The 18,421-nt window shown below is 40.1% G+C and overlaps 1 protein-coding gene across 6 annotated transcripts in view; it reads left to right on the top strand.

Moving 5' to 3' along the window:
* The window catches only part of Map3k20 (mitogen-activated protein kinase kinase kinase 20), a 188,993-nt gene that overhangs the window by 8,815 nt on the left and 161,757 nt on the right, over positions 1-18,421 (top strand). For 4 of the 6 annotated variants that reach the window (XM_045146950.1, XM_045146947.1, XM_045146951.1 and 1 more), the window contains exons 1-2: positions 5,860-5,973; positions 6,135-6,327. In XM_045146950.1, coding sequence (XP_045002885.1) covers positions 6,169-6,327 — 159 coding nt within the window. In that variant the 5' untranslated portion in view covers positions 5,860-5,973; positions 6,135-6,168. Of the gene's footprint in view, positions 1-5,859; positions 5,974-6,134; positions 6,328-18,421 lie in introns of those variants that run through there. The other 2 variants (XM_045146949.1, XM_045146948.1) reach the window with 1 other exon arrangement.

Below are 18,421 nucleotides of genomic sequence, written 5' to 3'. Positions count from 1 at the left end.
AACTTCAGTAGTTTTTAAACACTTTTAATCTTAATTTTTTTAAATATTTTATTTATTTATTTATTTGTGAGGGAGAAAGAGGCAGATAGAGAAAGAGAGAGAGTATGTGTGAGAGGGAGAGAATGTGCACGCCAGGGCCTGTAGCCACTACAAGTGAGCAAGTGAACTCTGGACCCATGTGGCCACCTTGTGCATCTGGCTTACATGAGTACTAGGGAGCTGAATCTGGGTCCTTCGGCTTTGCAGGCAAGTGCTTTAACTGCTGAGCCATCTCTCCAGCCCCTTTATCTTAAATTTGAGGCAAAAATACAGTTGGGGTGGTGTAGACAAATGATTTACTTATAGTCAATAGTAATCTGACAAGAAAAGCTTCATAAACAGATATATACATACATACATACATACATACATACATACATACATACATACGTATATATTGGGTTTTTTTTCGAGGTAGGGTCTCAGTGTAGCCCAGGCTGACCTGGAATTCACTATGGGTGGCCTCGAACTCACAGCAATCCTACCTCTGCCTCCCAAGTGCTGGGATTAAAGGTGTGCGCCACCATACCCGGCTTCATAAACAGGTATTTTGAGGGTTGGAGAAGATTGTGAACTTTAAAAAGCAGTGTCCCCTTTAAGACTTACTACCTTTATATGGTTCTATTTTTGATTATTAACTAATTGTATTATATATGCTTTCAGCAATTGAGTTAATAGTTAAATTATTCTTTAATATTTAATTTTAGGAAATTTGGGAAATATTTTTCTTAAGTTAACAAAAATTGACATGGTACTCAAGTATTCTCATGGTTGGTCTTAACTACCTTGTTATTTTCAGATTTGTAATATATTAGTTTATATGTTTTGAGTTTTGAGATATCCCTGCTCTAGCATACCTTTTAGTGTTATGTAATAGATGAGCAATATTTAAAATAACTTAGAGAAAATTGCCTTTTTTTTTTTTTTTTTTTTTTTTGAGGTAGGGTCTTGCTGTAGCCTAGGCTGACCTGGAATTCATGCTCTAGTCTCAGGGTGGCCTTGAACTCACGATGATCCTCCTACCCCTGCCTCCCAAGTGCTAGGATTAAAGGCTACTGACACCATGCCCGGATCTACAAGTAATTCTTTTAATGTTGTGAATTGCAAACGTTGCACATGATTTGTGATACAGTAAACGGACTTCCACAGATAACTCTTCTGTCGCATCGACAGCTTTCTTCTGTTGTTTTCAGTAGCAAATACATCTAAGAGCAAAAGCATAATTTGATCAGGTAGTGTCTTCCCTAGGATGTTCTACTTATGACTGACAACTTGAGGTTTTCATTCTTCTCCTCCTAAGTGAATCTTCTTAGAAGAGTGACTTTAAATGAAGAGAAAGTTCAAGAGGAAAAAAATGCATATATGTGACATGATACTCAGATATGTAGGAATGGAAACAAGGTTTTCAGCTAAGAGTGTGATGCTCTGCCAAGCTCGCTGGAGTGAAAACCTGTACTGAAACACCCTAGAATTATTAGTTTCTTCTGTAATCAGATGGGACTTAAATTTTTACAATGTCAATAAAACATAGAGATAATTGCATAGCTTCATTCATATATAGCCAATCCCCAAATGGCAGGGTGTATCACAGTGTGAGTAATAGTGATTCTGGAAGAACATGACCAGTTGCTTCTGTCAAGCGGCAAAGATCATGGGGAGAATGTGTTAGTTCTCACAGGGTTCAAATTAATTCCCGCTGCTCTCATCCTGGTTCAGATCTCTATCTTTGTTTTAGAATTTTCTACTCTCCACTTTCCACCCCAAGAGTCAGAAGCCCCCAATACTAGATGCCCCAAGCATTCTCTCTCCAGTCTCCCAAGAAGCCTAAATCAGGATTAGTTTCAGAATGCTTTGAGACACTTGTAAAAATGATAGGGTCTCAGATTTTACTGAAATATCTCCAGTTTCAAGAACTAGAGTGGAAGACTAATGAGAAACTATTAATGCAACAAATATTTTTGAGTGGAAAAGATGCACACTTACATGTTTGGCTGGGTACAAAGTGCCGAGGATGCAGGTGTTAATGGAAGTGAGTTCTGGCTTAGGGAAGTCAGTCTTGTGAGGATTGGGAGGGAAAGATGAATGGGCACAGAAAGGTTCTATGGTGGAATGGGCCTTTCTTTGTGGTGCTCAAAGAGCTGGTCAGGGACATGTTTGTTGAGTAGAGACAAGCATTTGAAGCAGAGTAGCCTGTGTCAAGCATGGAGATGTGGGAGAACTCGGCATACTTTGGAAAATGTAAGCAGTGCTTTGTGTGTTCATGGAAAATTAGACCTGAAATGAAAGTGGCCTAAGTGGCGAAAGAGTAACACAGAAAAGTTGTCTGGAACTATAAGACATGAATTACAGACAGAAACTCACTGTCCTACCAGTGAATGAAAAAGACTTGGCCTCTAAGTATCTCCTAATAAAATTCAGGATTCCAGGGATGAATAAATGACCCTATAAGTTTTTAGAGAGAAAAATAACGTAAAAAGGTTTAGTAATAAGAGCAGTACCAGACTTCTCAGTGGCCACATTAGAAACCTGAAGAAGGGCTGGAGAGATGGCCTAGCACTTAAGGTACTTGTCTCCAAAGACTAAGGACACAGGTTCGATTCTCCAGAACCAGGGGGCCACATGCATCTGGAATTCATTTGCAGTGGCTACAAGCCCTGGTGTGCCCATTCTATTCTCTCTCTCTCTCCCTATCTCTCTTCTGCCTCTTTCTCTTTAAATCAATAAATAAAATTAAAAAAAAAAGAAATCTGAAGAAAATGAAATAGTACTTTAAAAATTATGTAGAAAATTATTTTCTATCTAGAATTGCACACCCAGAAAGGCCACTCACAAAAAATTCCATTCTGTACACAGAAATAAGCCAAGAAAGAGAACATACAAGAAAAGAGTTTCCCTCAGAGAAAAAAAGTGAAGGACATTTTGAATGGTTAGAGGAGGTTGATTACTTCCTAGTTTAAACTAGTATTAGCAACCATTGCAGCCAGACTGAATCAGGATGTGCTTAGAAAGAATATGTCCACATAAAAACAGTGTCAGGCTGGAGAGATGGCTTAGTGGTTAAGATGCTTGCCTGTGAAGCCTAAGGACCCTGGTTCAACTCCCCAGCACCCATGTAAGCCAGATGTACAAAGTGGCACATGCATCTGGAGTTCAGTTGTGGTGGCTAGAGCCCTGGCACACCAATGCTCTCTCGCTCTCTCTCTCTCTCTCTCTCTCTCAAAAATAAATAAATAAAACAGTGCCCCTCCCCCCCCCAGATAAAAGGAAAAACCCCCATCAAGAGGAGTTTTGCAGTTCTCAGAGTTTGATGACTATAAAGCATATAAAAAGCTAAGCAAACAACAAAAGATAAGAATAGGGCAACTAGGGCTGGAGAGATGGCTTAGTGGTCAACATGCTTACCTGTGAAGCCTAAGGACCCATGTTGGACTCTCCAGATCCCACCTAAGCCAGATGCACAAAAGGTGAGGCAAGCACGAAGTCACACGTGCCCACTAGGTGGCGCAAGCATCTGGGGTTTGATTTCAGTGGCTGAGGCCCTGGTGTGCCAGTTCTTTCTCTTCGCTCAGTCTCTCTCTCTCTCTTTCTGTTTTACTCTCTCTAAAATAAAAAACTTGGGGGGGGAGAGGGAGGGTATTACCATGGGATATTTTTTATTATCATGGAAAATGTTCATAAAAATTGTGAAAAGAAAAAGAATTTTTTTAAATGTGGCAATTAATAACTAGGAGAAACAGTTATTCAAGAAGGGAAATGCAATAATCACTACATGGCACTGCTGGAAATAATATTTACGTTGCAAGACTACTGTAAACAGTGAATTTTGATTTAGCCAGATGTTATAGTTGTAAACAGAAGATTGGGCAAATGTGACCCCTGTGTTCCTGGAGATGGAAGATGGTATATGAGAACCAAGTCCTTATCTTTCACAAGAAGTTAGATAGTATCTAAAGTAGAAAACTAGGATATGGCAGCTTGGGCTGGGGAGATGGCTCAGCAGTTAAAGGTGCTTGTTTGCAAAGCCTGCTGGCCAGGGTTCAGTTCCCCAATACCTGTTTAAAGCCAGATGTACAAAGTGGGGCATGTATCTGGAGTTTGCTTGCATCAGTAAGAGGTCCTAGCATGCTCATCCTCCTTCCCTCTTTTTCTCATAAAATAAATAGATAAGTAAATATATAAGAAAGAAAGATGTGACAGCTTATTATAAGAACATTATTTATAAATTTTGAGTTGAATTCCAGAAGGAAATGCCAGAATGAGTTCACCTGAGTTGCTCTTCTGAAGAGGGGGAATTGGGTATGGGGAACAGTGGGGTTAACAGGTGGTAAGGTCTCTGACCTGACCATTACTCAGCAAAACCTCCAAGTTGCTTATGGGGAATTTTGTGAATTTATACTGATCCACACTGCCTTATCTACCTTCCTGTATTGGAAAGAAAATCAAATCTCCCCCCAAAATGAAAAAAATACCTGCATATCTTTCACTTATATTTGTCAGGTAACATTTTGCCACATTGCATGCTCTCTTTTTCTCTCTGTCTCTCTCTTTCTGACGCACAAATAGTCTCCCTTTCTCTCATACACTTTGAAGGGCAGGGATGGTTCCTGGACCATTTTGTGCTAAGTTGTAGGAATTGTACCTTAATATGTCTGTATATCTTCCCAGAACAGGGACATGTTCCTATATAATCAAAATACCATTATTTGTAGTGGACAAATCCAGTCATGAATCAGACACTGTATGCAGTCATTAGGTTAGTTAAGTTCTTATGTAGATGTTTTCCTGTTTGTAAATTCTTTTATGATATTGACAGTTGTAAGAAACTTAGGTCAGTTGTTTCGTAGAATGTCTTCAAATACAAATTTACCATATCACTCTATAAAATTCTGGTGTACAATTATAGTAAGACTATAGATACAAACTATACCTTTTCATGTGGGTCTAAAAGTTTAGGCTAGGAAGCTCAGTGATTAAGCTACTGGCCTGCAAAGCCAAAGGGCCCAGGTTCGATTCTCCAGGACCCACGTAAGCCAGATGCACAAGGTGGCACATGCAACTGGAGTTTGTTTGCAGTGGCTAGAGGCTCGGGTCTGCCCATTGTCGATCTCTCTCTCTCAAATAATTTAAATGAATGATACTAGAAAAAGAAAATTTTCGTCTATTATTTGTATGCTTTGGGTTTTATTTCATTTTTCCTTATAATTCATGGTTTGACATAGAGTATTAAGATTACCACTTACCTGGAGAAGAGTAGTAACCCTTCAGCCATAGAAAATCTTCCATAATGAATGGCTCTGGTGGTGGGGGGGGTGATCTGTTCCTCTGGAAACAAACACAATTTTTTTTCAACATTCTTGGCAGTATCCTTTGGGTGACTTAATATATTGTGATCAGGAGCAAATTTCCTACTCTTTAATTAAGTTCTGCTGTGGTAGACAGTCTAGAAAGCCACTTTTGGACAACACTTGGCGAGCTCTTCTGTCGTTCCTAAGTTCAAGTGTATTTCTGGCATCTAAATGTTGTATGTGTGTTCGGTTTGTGTACGTGTGTGTTCGGCTTGCAGCATGTTGGCTGCGCAGGGGTCAGGATGCTCAGTTGCTTAGGTTATGTATGTTTTGTGGGCAGAGGGCACCGTGGAGAGCTGGCATGCCGCACATGCCAGAAGAGCTAGGCAAGCTTGCTGTTGAAAGCACGCTTCCCGTCTGTCAGGGCTTCCCGATAGGAGACCTGGTGACACAGTAGCCTCTAGGCAGAGCTCCTCAGGATGTGTGGAAGTGCTGCTGCAGGTTGCGTGGGGAGGAAAGCGGAGCCATTTCTCGGGCGAGATCAGGCGCGTTCCGGGTGGTATGGCTGTCGACACTGAGCCGTTTCTCTGCGAACAGCTGCTTTGCAAAGTCTGCGCAAGTTACTGCTGAATTTGCAGTGGTTGCCAAGGTGAGTGTTTTTATTTTGCTTTGTTTGTCTTGCTTTTCTCCTTCTGAAGTCATCATGTCTTTCTGGAAGTTTCACAGGACTTGTTAGACATTATCTACAGTAGGATTCAAAGGATTGTTTCTCATTTGTTTACAGTTCAACATTTGTTTTTCTTTCCGCAGATTTTGTAGAAGAAGAATACTTTGTCATTATGAGATGTCGTCTCTCGGTGCCTCCTTTGTGCAAATTAAATTTGATGACTTGCAGTTTTTTGAAAACTGCGGCGGAGGAAGTTTTGGGAGTGTTTATCGAGCCAAATGGATATCGCAGGACAAGGAAGTGGCTGTAAAGAAGCTACTCAAAATAGAGAAAGAGGTAAGATCTTTTCCTGCTATCAGAAATAATCATGACGGCTCTTATGTAAGCTTTTCAACTGAGTTCAGAGACTCACAGAGCTGCAAAGGACCTAGCAAGTCCTTTGGGGCTGATCCATGAGGCTATTTCCCAATTTCCATTCTGGGAGCCCCATGAATAGAAAATATTGCAGCGTGTGCTTTAAGGTTGAATTCTGTTAGAGGTCATCTGGAGTGAAAGGATTTCTTTCCATGGCGTGAAAGAGCCAGTGTTCTCTGAGCTGGCCATGCTAGAGGCAGAGATGGAAACTCAGGCTTCATGGAGGTTAAGCTTTTCACTTTCCTGGGGCAGCCAAGAGAGGGCAGTAGAGAGTAATGAAACATTTTTATCGCCTTGCTATTTTTCTCCCCTTGAGTTTTTGGTCCTCAGTTGTCTTCTAAAAAGTAAAGTACTGTTTCTCTACTGGATGGAGCAATACCAGTGGTGCTTGTTTGGTAAAATCAGAAAAAGGTCTGTACTTTCAGAGCCTGGAGCTCATGCCCATCCTACATGAGCTCTGAACACTTAGATTTCCATATTTCTTAACCAAAGTGGTCCAGCTGGTTCCCACCTTCAGCTCCATACCTCAAGATTAAGACTACTTGTAGAGCTGACTCTTGGGCTTAGCAACACTGGTAACATTTCTCAAAGCATTTTAAAAAATTTAAATATATTTTTGGTGGATCATAAAAACAAAAACACACATTTGTGGAGTATATAATGTTGCAGTACCTGTATGCATAGTATGATTTTAAGTCAGGTAAAACCTATCAATCTCCTCACACATTTACTGTTTCCTTTAAAGTGAAAACAAACTTCCTTCTAGCTTTTGAAATATACACTACATTTTCTAGAGTTGTCCTACTGGTAACTTTTAATATATACCCTCTTTTGGCCATTTTAGTTAATTCTGTTTATGTCCCATTTTAGCTACGTTCTTTTCAGTATCCTTTTAAAGTGAACTTTTCCACAAATATCCTTTCTTTGCTCCTTCAATGATTTCACTGGCTGCCGCCAGTGAACCTTAACAGTTGATCAGAGGAGGAAACTCAAGAGATGACACCTTGGGGCCCCTGCCAGCAGAGCTCTGGAATTGTGGCTCACCATCCAGGTTGCCCATTGTTGAAGCCAAGCCAACAGTCTTGAGATGTCTCTGCCTTGGGGGTCTGGAGGTTTTACATGAAACAAAGGTATTGAGTAGAGAAAGTTGGCTCTCATTATCCTAATTCTTGATCATGAAAAGTTTTAATAGGGAAACAGAGCTTTGAGAACTGTCTTAAGCCTACCCAGTAAGGGCAAGTAAATTCAGGAGGCCAGACCTCCAGATCTTTTATTCACTCTGAGACCTATAGTTGACCAGGTAAAAATGGAAAATAAACCAATTCCATTCACTTGTAGTCAAAGAAGCTTATAAATATGATAAGCATTAGGTCATAGAACTTTAAAACAATGAGCATCTTATATGGTTATTAGATGAGAAAGTTTTTATAAGACAGGAAATAGATTTTGGAAGGAAATATTAATTGTAGTCCATTCACTCCTCACCTTGCAAGCATAAGTAAATGCACAATACCTTCCCTGCTATGTTTTTCTTCTGGAGTGTATGTGTGTGGGGTATATGTGTATGTATGTATGTATGTATGTATGTATGTATGTGTGTGTGTGTGTGTATATATATATATATATATATATACACACACACACATATATATATATATATATATGCACATACTCACATGTGTATAGATGCACGTGTGTGTGTATAGGCCTGGGTGTGTGGGTGCACACGACTGTGGATGCCAGAAATTGGCATCAGGCATCTTCTTCCATCTCTCTGTGTCTTACTTTACTTACTGAGGCAGCATTTCTCTCTTGAGCTCAAAGCTCACAAGTTCAGTGAGTCTCACTAGTTAGTTTGTTCTAAGGATTACAGGCTGGTGGCCATGCCTGCCCCGCATTTATGTGGGTACCAAGGTCTGAACTTTGGGCCTCACGCTTGTGTGGTAAGTACTTTATCCACTGAGCCATCTCCTCTGTCCCTTCCTCTGTGTTTGAGAGCGCCAGGAAAATGACATTGGAGAGCACAAGGTGAAAGCAAGAATTAGAACATGCCAGCTCCTGCTTTTCTAGAGGTATTTAACCTGAGTATAGTTCAAAACTGAGTTGATTACACTAAATTACAAGAGCATAGCTCATAAACTTGTGAATGGGAAAAAACAGATTCCACTTCAGCTTAGAGGCTTGTTTTAGCTAGTGATCATGAGTGTCAAGAGATCATTAGTGGAGCTGGGAAGATGGTTCAGTGGTTAAAGGCACTTGCTTGCAGTCTGTTGGTCCAGGGTTAATTCTCAAGCTGTCAATGCAAATTGGACACAAAAAGCGGCCTAAATATATGGTGTTCATTTGCACAGAGTCAGGAGGTCCTGGTGTGTTCATAGACACGTGAAAATAAATAAAGACTAATTTTTAAAAGAGATATTGTCATGATTGATGGATGAGGCAAATACCTCACATATGCTGAAGCCTCATGAGTTTAAGGTAAAGATAGTTCTTGTATTATAGTTGTTTTATTTTACAGTATATATTGGTTACTGGTTTAGTATTTGCTAAGTGATAAACTTAAAAATTAAGGTATTAACTCTGGATTTCCCCATTCAGATTTATAGATTTAATCTTATACTGCTCATGTTTTTTGCCAGTGCATTTTAGAAGTTGTGAAATATTTAATAAAATGTAGCTCACCTCATAGGACTCTTTAAGAATGACTTGATATCTGACTCAGACATGTTTTGCGAACTGGGCAGGATGTGGAGAAAATGTATGCCCAAGTCTTTGACTTTGCTTGTAACCACTTGCTCTCACTTCGTTTGTTGACCTCTAGTATAATGAGTATCTGTTACTTTCCTGTTTTATCAAGGATGTTTTACTTTTCTAAAGAAAAGAAAGAAAAATAACATTTATTTAAGAAGTTTTTTTTTTTTAAAATTTATTTATTTGAGAGCGACAGACACAGAGAGAAAGACAGATAGAGGAGAGAGAGAGAATGGGCACGCCAGGGCTTCCAGCCTCTGCAAACGAACTCCAGACGCGTGCGCCCCCTTGTGCATCTGGCTAACGTGGGACCTGGGGAACCTAGCCTTGAACCGGGGTCCTTAGGCTTCACAGGCAAGCGCTTAAATGCTAAGCCATCTCTCCAGCCCTATTTAAGAAGTTTTTAAAAACTGCCTTAAGGAACTTAGAAAAAGGCCTGGAGAAATGGCTTAGTGCTTAAGCTGCTTGCCTATAATGCCAAAGGACCCACTTTTTATTCCCCAGGACCCACATAAAGACAGATGCTCAGGGTGACGCATGTGTCTGGAGGCCCTGGTGCACCCATTCTCTCTCACCCCCTCTATAATAAATAAATAAAAATAAATAAATAAATTAGAAAAATACCAGGAGCTCTAGAAGATCCTTCCACTAAATTTACTACTCAGTAAAATTTTGCAGTATTTGCTTTCTTTATATACTATTGATTTATAAACAGTTTTTATTTTATTTTTGCAGAATGTGAGAATAAATTGGAGATGCTATATATGTTAATCTTTATATTTTAGCACCTCACAAAAACCTAGCCATCTTACAATGAACAGTGTCAGGAAGTTCAGCAGTGATGTTACTTATAATCTGCATTCAAGAGCGTGCCTGTTGTCCCAGGAGATTATGTGGCAGGATCCTATTCAGGATGCCAGATTGCATTAGTTGATGTATCTGTTTAGTCTAGAGCAGTTTCTCTGCCTTGTTAGAGTTCATTATAGATGCTTATTTTTGTGTTTACATTTTCCCAGCTTGGCAAGTAACAGCTACTTCTGGCTGGCTTATTTGTCTTTTTGCTATGTCCCCTTACCTTTTTGATGATTTTCTTACTTTGTGGTACAGTTAGATGTCCCAAGCTCCTGTCCCACCTGCCAGCCATTTCTTTCAGAAGTCCTGAGTTTGATGTTTAGGAATCTGGATGAGTATATTCGGGATGCTTATTTTAGACTTTTAAATTGAGCTTTTGTCCTCTGGTGCAAATGATGGTGACAACGACATTTTATTTGTGAAAGTGTTTAAAAGTTAAAATCCTCCCCCCAGATAGAGAGGAGCTATGACACATGGTAGTCTTGTCTGGAGAAAAGTTTAGCCAAATGTATCACAGGAAAAAAATCTTGACTTTTACTTTCTTTGAGCCAGAAATTTTGCCTCTAGGACTTTATCCTAATGAAATAGTCAGAGATAAGCAGAAAGATAGACATATGGCTATATTAGGAATTCATCTCCTATGTATAATGGTGAAGGTTAGGAACAAATATGACAATAGCCATGTAATGAAATTCTATTCCGCTTAGAAGTATATTTAGAGAGCTAAGGAAAAGGTCATAATATATTGGAAGTGGTTTTATTTTCTTTTCTGATAACATTTACTAACAATACAATCTATGTTACTAAGTTTTGAAAAATGTATATTTAATGTGACACATATATTCATTTTCATAATCAGAAAATTAAAAAAAAAACATCTTATTTGCAAGGGGAACCAAAGAGAGAGAGAGAGAGAGCTAAAGCAAGGGCACACGCATTGGGGCTTCTTGCCACTGCAAACTCCCGATGTATGCACCACTTTGTTTATCAGGTTCTATGTGGGCACTAGAGACTCAAAACCAGGCTGGCAGGCTTCAGCAAGCAAGTACATATAATCAGGAAATTTTAGTTTAGAAAAATATAGCCTCAATGGGCTGCAGAGATGGCTCAGCGGTTAAGGCACTTGCCTGATAAACCTAAGGACCTGGGTTTGATTCCCCAGTACCCACATAAAGCCGAATGCACAGTGGCGCAGGCATCTGGAGTTTATTTGCAGTGGCTGGAGGTCCTGGTGCTTCCATTTTCTCTCTGTTTCTCTCTCTCTGTCTGTCTCTCTTCCTTCTATCTCTGCTTGCAAACAAATGAATGAAAATATTTTTTTAAAAAACATGTATCCTCAATACTCTACATTTCTGTCTAAAGATGTAGACAAGTTTTCTAACCTCATTAGACGTCGTATGATGTGTCGTTGAGTTTATTTTTACAGCACTCTCCCGTAACAGAGCTGCCAGCCCTCACTGCACGCGAGCTACTTCACAGGCTTACTTGTAGTGCACTATGCATGATGTTTTTCTGCTTGAAAAATAGTTCTAAATGGGAAAAAATAATATGATCTTAACAGTTTACACCAAAGTTAAGAAAAGAAGCCATTACTGTGTCTTTCTGGCACATGCCAGGTGACCTGGGACCAAGCTGAACTCCTCATGCAGACATTTGAGCAAGGAGTGAAAGTGCCAAAGAAAGCGATTGTGATTGCAATGTCTGACTTACAGCCATTGGCCCAGAGAACAGTCCCTACACAGCAAAGAGTTCACCAGCTGCACAATGTGAACTTCTGCAAATGATTAAACACAACAGCTTAATTTTCTGCTGGTAGTAGCTTCATTGGTGCGTTGGACAAGGCATGACTATACATGGCTTTTTTTCCCCTCTTGGACAGATAGAAACCTGAAAGCCTTTGAGTTAGTCAGCCATTTGTTGATATGACCAAATACCTCAGCAAACAACTTGGGGGAAGGAAGGAAGACTTACTTTGCTCATGGTTTTAGAGGTTTTGGTCTGTCACGGTCAGGGGGCCTAGAAGAACAAACAAGCTCATATCATGTTCCCAGGAAGGAAGGAGCACTGGGGAAAGGGAGGGAGGGAGGGAAAGAGGGAGTGCGAGAGACAAAGAGAGGGAGGGGAAGGGGCGAAGAGCAGGTGAAGGAGAGAAGGAAATTAAGAATGCATATGCCTGTGTTTTACCCCTTTTACTCCATTTGGTGGGTCTTCTTAGTTAATCCTCTCTGGAACACCCTCACAGACATACCCTTGTACCTAATTTTCATTCAAGTTGACAATCAAGATGGACTGTTACTGTCTTTAGATTGCCTTGAAATCAGCTGATACTCAACTTATATTAGCAAACTGCATTAAATATGAGGTGTGAAAAAAACATGATATCTTATTTATTTTTGCAAAATGTTGAAAGAAGGCAAACTCCTCAAGAGGTAACATATTATTCATTTGCCCTGGTTTATGCAAAGCACCACTCCATTTTAGTGGGGAGAAACCTACCTAATTTGAATGTTTTAGAAATGTTGCAAGTCAAGTAAGTTAAGTTTCAAAACTGATCCACACCGTATATAACTATAGAAAAGATCAGAATGCCAACTGGTCACACTAACAAAAATCACTCTCAGTGATTTTTATGTCGAGGGAATATGCTTTGTGAATTAGAAAATGAAGTTTTGAAATCAACCAAACAGAATAGGAAAGCCTTTTTTTCTATTATGGTGTATCAACATGACAGTGTATAGTGCTTGATAAGAGCTAGTTAAATATTATCACTTTATTAGCTCAAAGGAGACCCAGCTTGTCTTATTTGCAGTTCTGGTACAATTTTATTAACAAACTCTTTGTTTTAATTGTAAGAGTGCTATTTTAATATTTTTTCTCTGCCCCTGAACACAAGGCTAATAATACCGCATTTACTTGCTTCGTGAATTCTTTCAATATTTTGATGGAACCAATAGAAATGAAAAGTAAATAGCTTAGACACCTACTAGTGGCCATTGAGTTCTGGCATAGTTTGTGATGATGTGCTATTTTGGAATGGCCAGTTGGCATTTTTAGGGATTTTGGTGGGTTTTTTGTTTGTTTTCTTTGGTTTTTCGAGGTAGAGTCTCACTCTAGCCCAGGCTGACTTGGAATTCACTATAGAGTCTTAGGGTGGCCTTGAACACACGGTGATCCTCCTACCTCTGCCTCCCAAGTGTTGGGATTAAAGGTGTGCACCACCACTGCTGATTTTGGTGTTTTTTAAGTTCCCCTGTACAACTGAGGACCTGTGCCTGATCCTGTCTGGCAGCCTCATTAAGCATGTGGAACTAAGGGCTGACACAGGAACGCACACATAATGGTAACCTCAGACACCTTCAGGTCCACACCCTTCCCTAACTCCAGCCCCATACTGGCTTTCCAGCTCTGGGTTTTAAATTTTCTCACCTGAGCTCTCCACTTCTGTCCAACTATGCTTCTGTCCTGCCTTCTCTTTTCTGTAACCTCGGTCACATTCTTCCCTTTACCTGGAATGCTTTGTTTTCTCTGCCTGGGCAGGTTCCAGTCATATTTCATCTTTCATTTCTTCCTTCTCCATGAAATATTCCCAGTCTCTCAAGCATACTTGTCTTTTTCCTCCTTCTGAATTTATAGCACTTAACATCCACACCACCATTTGATGTTGTAATCCTGTGCTCTGTGACAGTGACATTCTAGTAAGAAACAAATACTTAACTTTTCGTGTGAGCATGCTACGTCTTCTCAGCTGAAAAGTGGGGCTAACTACAGTACCTACATCATAGAGAGTTGTTCAGGTGATGAAATGAGATGGTACACATCAGATATTAGAAGAGTGATGGGCACATGGGAAGGCGCACATGGGAAGGCTTGGGTAACCATCCTCCTAAGTACTCCTAAGTCAGAATAGCAGGTAGATGGCATCTTTTGTGAAGAATTTTTAATGATTTCATACCTAGGACCTTACATTGAGCAGGTGCTCCACATACAACCAATAGGAAAGGGAGCTATGGCAAGCCCAGCATGGCTGTGCATGGGCAAGCACATGGGCAAGCATGGGTCAGCATCCTTTTGCAAACCTTGAGGTCAGAGACTGTCCTTTTTAGCTGATGCTGTTACTGTCCTGGTTTCTATAACTGTACCAAGCACAGCTGGTACATGAGCCTGGATTTGGCCAAACTCTTTACATTACTGCCCTCTGCCTCTTCATAGTCACTCAGTTGGAGTATAATCTCTGTTTGACACATCAGAAGTAAGACTCAGATTTCCTGAGCAACCTGGCTAACATAGCCTTGCCACACCTCACAGCACTGGACCCTGTGCCTTATACATAGTAACCTGAAGCATTTGTCTGTGACATTTGGAACCACTTTACAAAGGTCTTCCTTGTTCTCCGCCCTAGAGAGTACTGTATTGATGTCCCCACACTTTCTTCATTGGTTCTGCTTCAAGCTAGGACTACAGGAGAACAAACACATCTGTCTTTACTGGGTCTCTACAAATAAAGTAACAGGTTTGCATTTAGCTACATAGTAATATAACTCGTGGTTATTACTTTTGCTTTAGGAGGCCTGGTGTTTGAATTTATAAATGCCCTTGATCTTTTTAGCCTGGCATGCCTTTTTTTGATTAAAGACTTTCAAACACTTCATAGTGTCATACTGTAACTGTTCAGTATGAAACTCATTGCTTTAAATTAGAGAATAAGCAATTTAAAATAATGAATCATTTTATTTGATAATTGATGTGGGCATCATCCAGAAGTGTAAACTGAACAGGCATCCATCAGTCCACTGTTTTCTACTAGACAATTCCGTTACTAGGAGCTTGTAATCTGAGCCACTGCAAGGTTAACTGCTATAAAGGAGATAGAGAAAATTGGCCTCATATTGAACAAATGAGTGAGCATGCATTACTGATATGTCTGAAGATACCTTGAGCTTTGTGGGCAAGCTCAGTGAGGAAAGGCCACCAGAAATGGTTCTGTCACAACCAAAAAGGACCAGAAAGTCACCTGGAGGGTAAACAGTATTCTTATCACTTACATGAAATGCATCAAGACAAATACACTGTGGTATATAAATCGAGATGACCACAGAAATGCTTTGTCAATAAACAAAAGCCCCTTTCCTATTTTTACTACTTATTCTTTAAAAGTTTAGAAACCCTTTTATAACTTTGTCAAGATTACATATTTACTGTATGTGGAGATTATTTTCATTTGTCATGGGAGGAACATTATTGCAATAGTTATTTCAGGTTCTCATTAAAGCATTATTGATCTCAGTGTATTGAGCAATAAACATTTCAGATAGCTAATGTTTATTTTCCAGCTGTGTTCTAAATATTGTGATGAAATTAAACCAATTAATGTATCCCAGTAAAAATGTTATGTCCTGACTAACTGATATAAGACAAAGTTGGGTTCTTGCTATACAAGAAAAATGGTATGCAGCATGGCTCAAATTTCCAGGAAACTCAAAGCCTAATAGAGAACAACAGAAGCCTTGGAGGAGAGCTCCTCAGGAAAGTTGCCTTGCGCCTCTCAGAATAGGTGCGATTGGCTTTTTGTGGAATTCTCTCACTTGGGTGTTAAAAGGTGCCTATCATTTCCTTCTCGGCTCCCTAGTGTAGTTAAGTCACTGTCATGGTGGAACCTAAGCATAGAGGCCATGTTGCCAGGTCTTTTCCATTGAGTAGACATCCAGTTTGTTTTTGAACACAGCCAATGATGATATATATGAATGATTTTTTTTTTTTAAATTCTCAGAACGTTCTTTATAATGTAATGGTACTGGCCCCTGAAGCCACACAGACTTCTTTCAGACATGTTTCCCAAGGACAAGAGCTGTTCTGTGTCTTTCTGACTGAAGGTAGTGCCTGGCCCACATGTGCTCACTGTATGCATAGTGCACAAGTGAGCAAAGTGATGAACTCGGGTTGCATCTCACCTTCCCTTCCTGTGTAAGAGTCACAGAGGGATGCTAGTTACACAGCTACGGAAAAACTAACCTGCTTTGTCTCTCATACTCTACCTCATGGCCTTACCTCGTCTCTCTGCATTTTTTTCTGAGCTCTTAAAAATTATGTTACCTTTTACATTTATACAATGGAGTTCTACTCAGCGGTAAAGAAAAATGAAGTTATGAAATTTGCAGAAAAATGGATGGACCTGGAAAGTATTATACTAAGTCAGGTAACCCAGGCCCAGAAAGCCAAGCGCCACATGTTCTCTCTCATATGTGGATCCTAGCTACAGATGACTGGGCTTCTGCGTGAGAATGAAAATACTTAGTAGCAGAGGCCAGTAAGTTGAAAAGGAGACATAAAGGGTGGAGAAAGGAAGGGAGGAGGATACTTAATAGGTTGATATTGTATATATGTAATTACAATGATTGTAATGGGGAGGTAATATGATGGAGAATGGAATTTCAAATGGGAAAGTGTGGGGGTGGGGAGGGAGGGAATTACCATGGGATATATTTTATAATCATGGAAAATGTTAATAAAAATTAAAAAAAAAAAGAAAAAAATTGTTACCTTTGATTATAAGGCTCTGCTATATAGCATTTTTTTGTTTTATTTTATTTATTTTTTTTTATTAAATAGTTTTTTACTCGGTGAATACCGTCAAGTTGGTACCATTGTTAGCCTCCTACCTGTCGTCCCCCTTCCCCCGGCCCCTCCTTGTTGGGGTATATGGTCATGCATTGTGGTGTTAGCCCTCAGTTATGGGCAGGAGGAAATGTCTCTTGTGTATCATGACCCAACATGTGGCTCTGACATTCTTTCCACCCCCTATTCCACAAATTTCCCTGAGCCATGTTGGGTTCATTTTAGGTCTGCTTCAGTGATGAGGTCTTGGGAGACTCTGTGTCTCTGGATATCTGATTTGGTAGGAGTTGTTTGTTCTCTGTCGACCTCCTTCACCCTTGTGCTGGTACCAGATTCACCAAGAAAATAGCACCCTTGCTTGTTTCGCCAATTATTCTTACTTTCAGCTGGGGCCCTTGAGGTCTGATGGGGTGGTTCTCTCCTTAGGATCTGCGTCTATCTTTCTTACCCTGGGAGGTGCGGCACAGTTCGGTGGTCACCATCTTGACCAGAAGCCTCCTCCTGCTTTATAGCATTTTTGAGGGGTGGGGCATAGTTCTTATCTGGTGTGTTTTTGTACATACGTTAAAAAAAAAAAAAAACCAACATACTTTTTCCTATTCTCAGTAATATTAGACATTTACTGACTCATGATCTGAGAAAAATTAAGGTGCCCAGATGAAAAGAACCTGCCAGCATTTTAATAACTTGAAAATATGACTTTTCTTCAGATACTGTTCTTCAGGAAAGTGGTGCTTGGTAAAATTAGCTGCATTAGATAAGCCACACTGATAAGGATGGAAGTGGGTAGTGAGTGTGCAGCCTGTGAAAGAGGAAGGAGACTGTGGTTGCTGTGCTCTTCCAGAGGGATTTATACTCAGCAATTAATCCACAAAATTTGTTAACTCAGTACATTTTAAAAACATTCAGACCATTGCTTCCTTCAGTGGGAAACTGAATTGCTTCTATTATCAGAATGTAGGTCTTTTTTTAAAGAAATATGCACTCATTTTAAGTACTGGATATATATTTTAAAATAATGACACACAGTTTTGTTAAGCATCTGCTTGTGGAAAAAAATCTGTTTATTAGCTTATTTTTTTATTGACTCATGAGAGAGAGAGAGAGAAAATATGATAGAATGAGTATGTCAGGGGCTCCTGCCACTGCAGACGAACTCCATCATCAGCCACTTTGTCATCTGGCTTTTCATGGGTATTGGGGAATTGAACCAATGTCATCAGACTTTGCGAACAATCACTTTTTTAAAAGTTTTTTTTTCTGATTTATTTATTTATTAGAGACAGACAGAGAGAGACAGAGAGAGAGAGAGAGAGAGAGAGAATGGGGGCACCAGGGCCTCTAGCCACTGCACACGAACTCCACATGCATGCACCACCATCTGCATCTGGCTTATGTGGGATCTGGAGAATCGAACCTGGGTCCTTAGCCTTCACAGGGAAGTGTCTTAACTGTTAAGCTATCTTTCCAGCCCAAGCAAGCACTTTTTAACTGCTAAGCCATCCCCTGAGTCTCCAAATCTGTTTTGTTTTTGTTTTTTGAAGCAAGATCTATATGTATTTGAAACAAGATCTATATGCTGGCCTTGAACACAGCATCCTCCTGCCACCATGCCACCAAGAATAGTAACTGGCAATGTGGCAGTGAGCTAGGGGCCAAACTCATCAAGGACTGAGGAGGAGCTACCTGAGGACTGGTGAACAGTGGCACCAGTGGGGACTAATGACTGGTGCAGTCTGGTGACAGAATGACAGAAAGTTCCGCTTGAGCGAGGGGTGAGGAGCATTGTCCAGAGTGGTGG

This window comes from Jaculus jaculus, chromosome 4 (genome assembly GCF_020740685.1).
Source record: "Jaculus jaculus isolate mJacJac1 chromosome 4, mJacJac1.mat.Y.cur, whole genome shotgun sequence".
NCBI lineage: Eukaryota > Metazoa > Chordata > Mammalia > Rodentia > Dipodidae > Jaculus > Jaculus jaculus.
The sequence above is the reverse complement of the archived record's forward strand: the minus strand, read 5'-3'. Positions and strand labels throughout refer to the sequence as shown.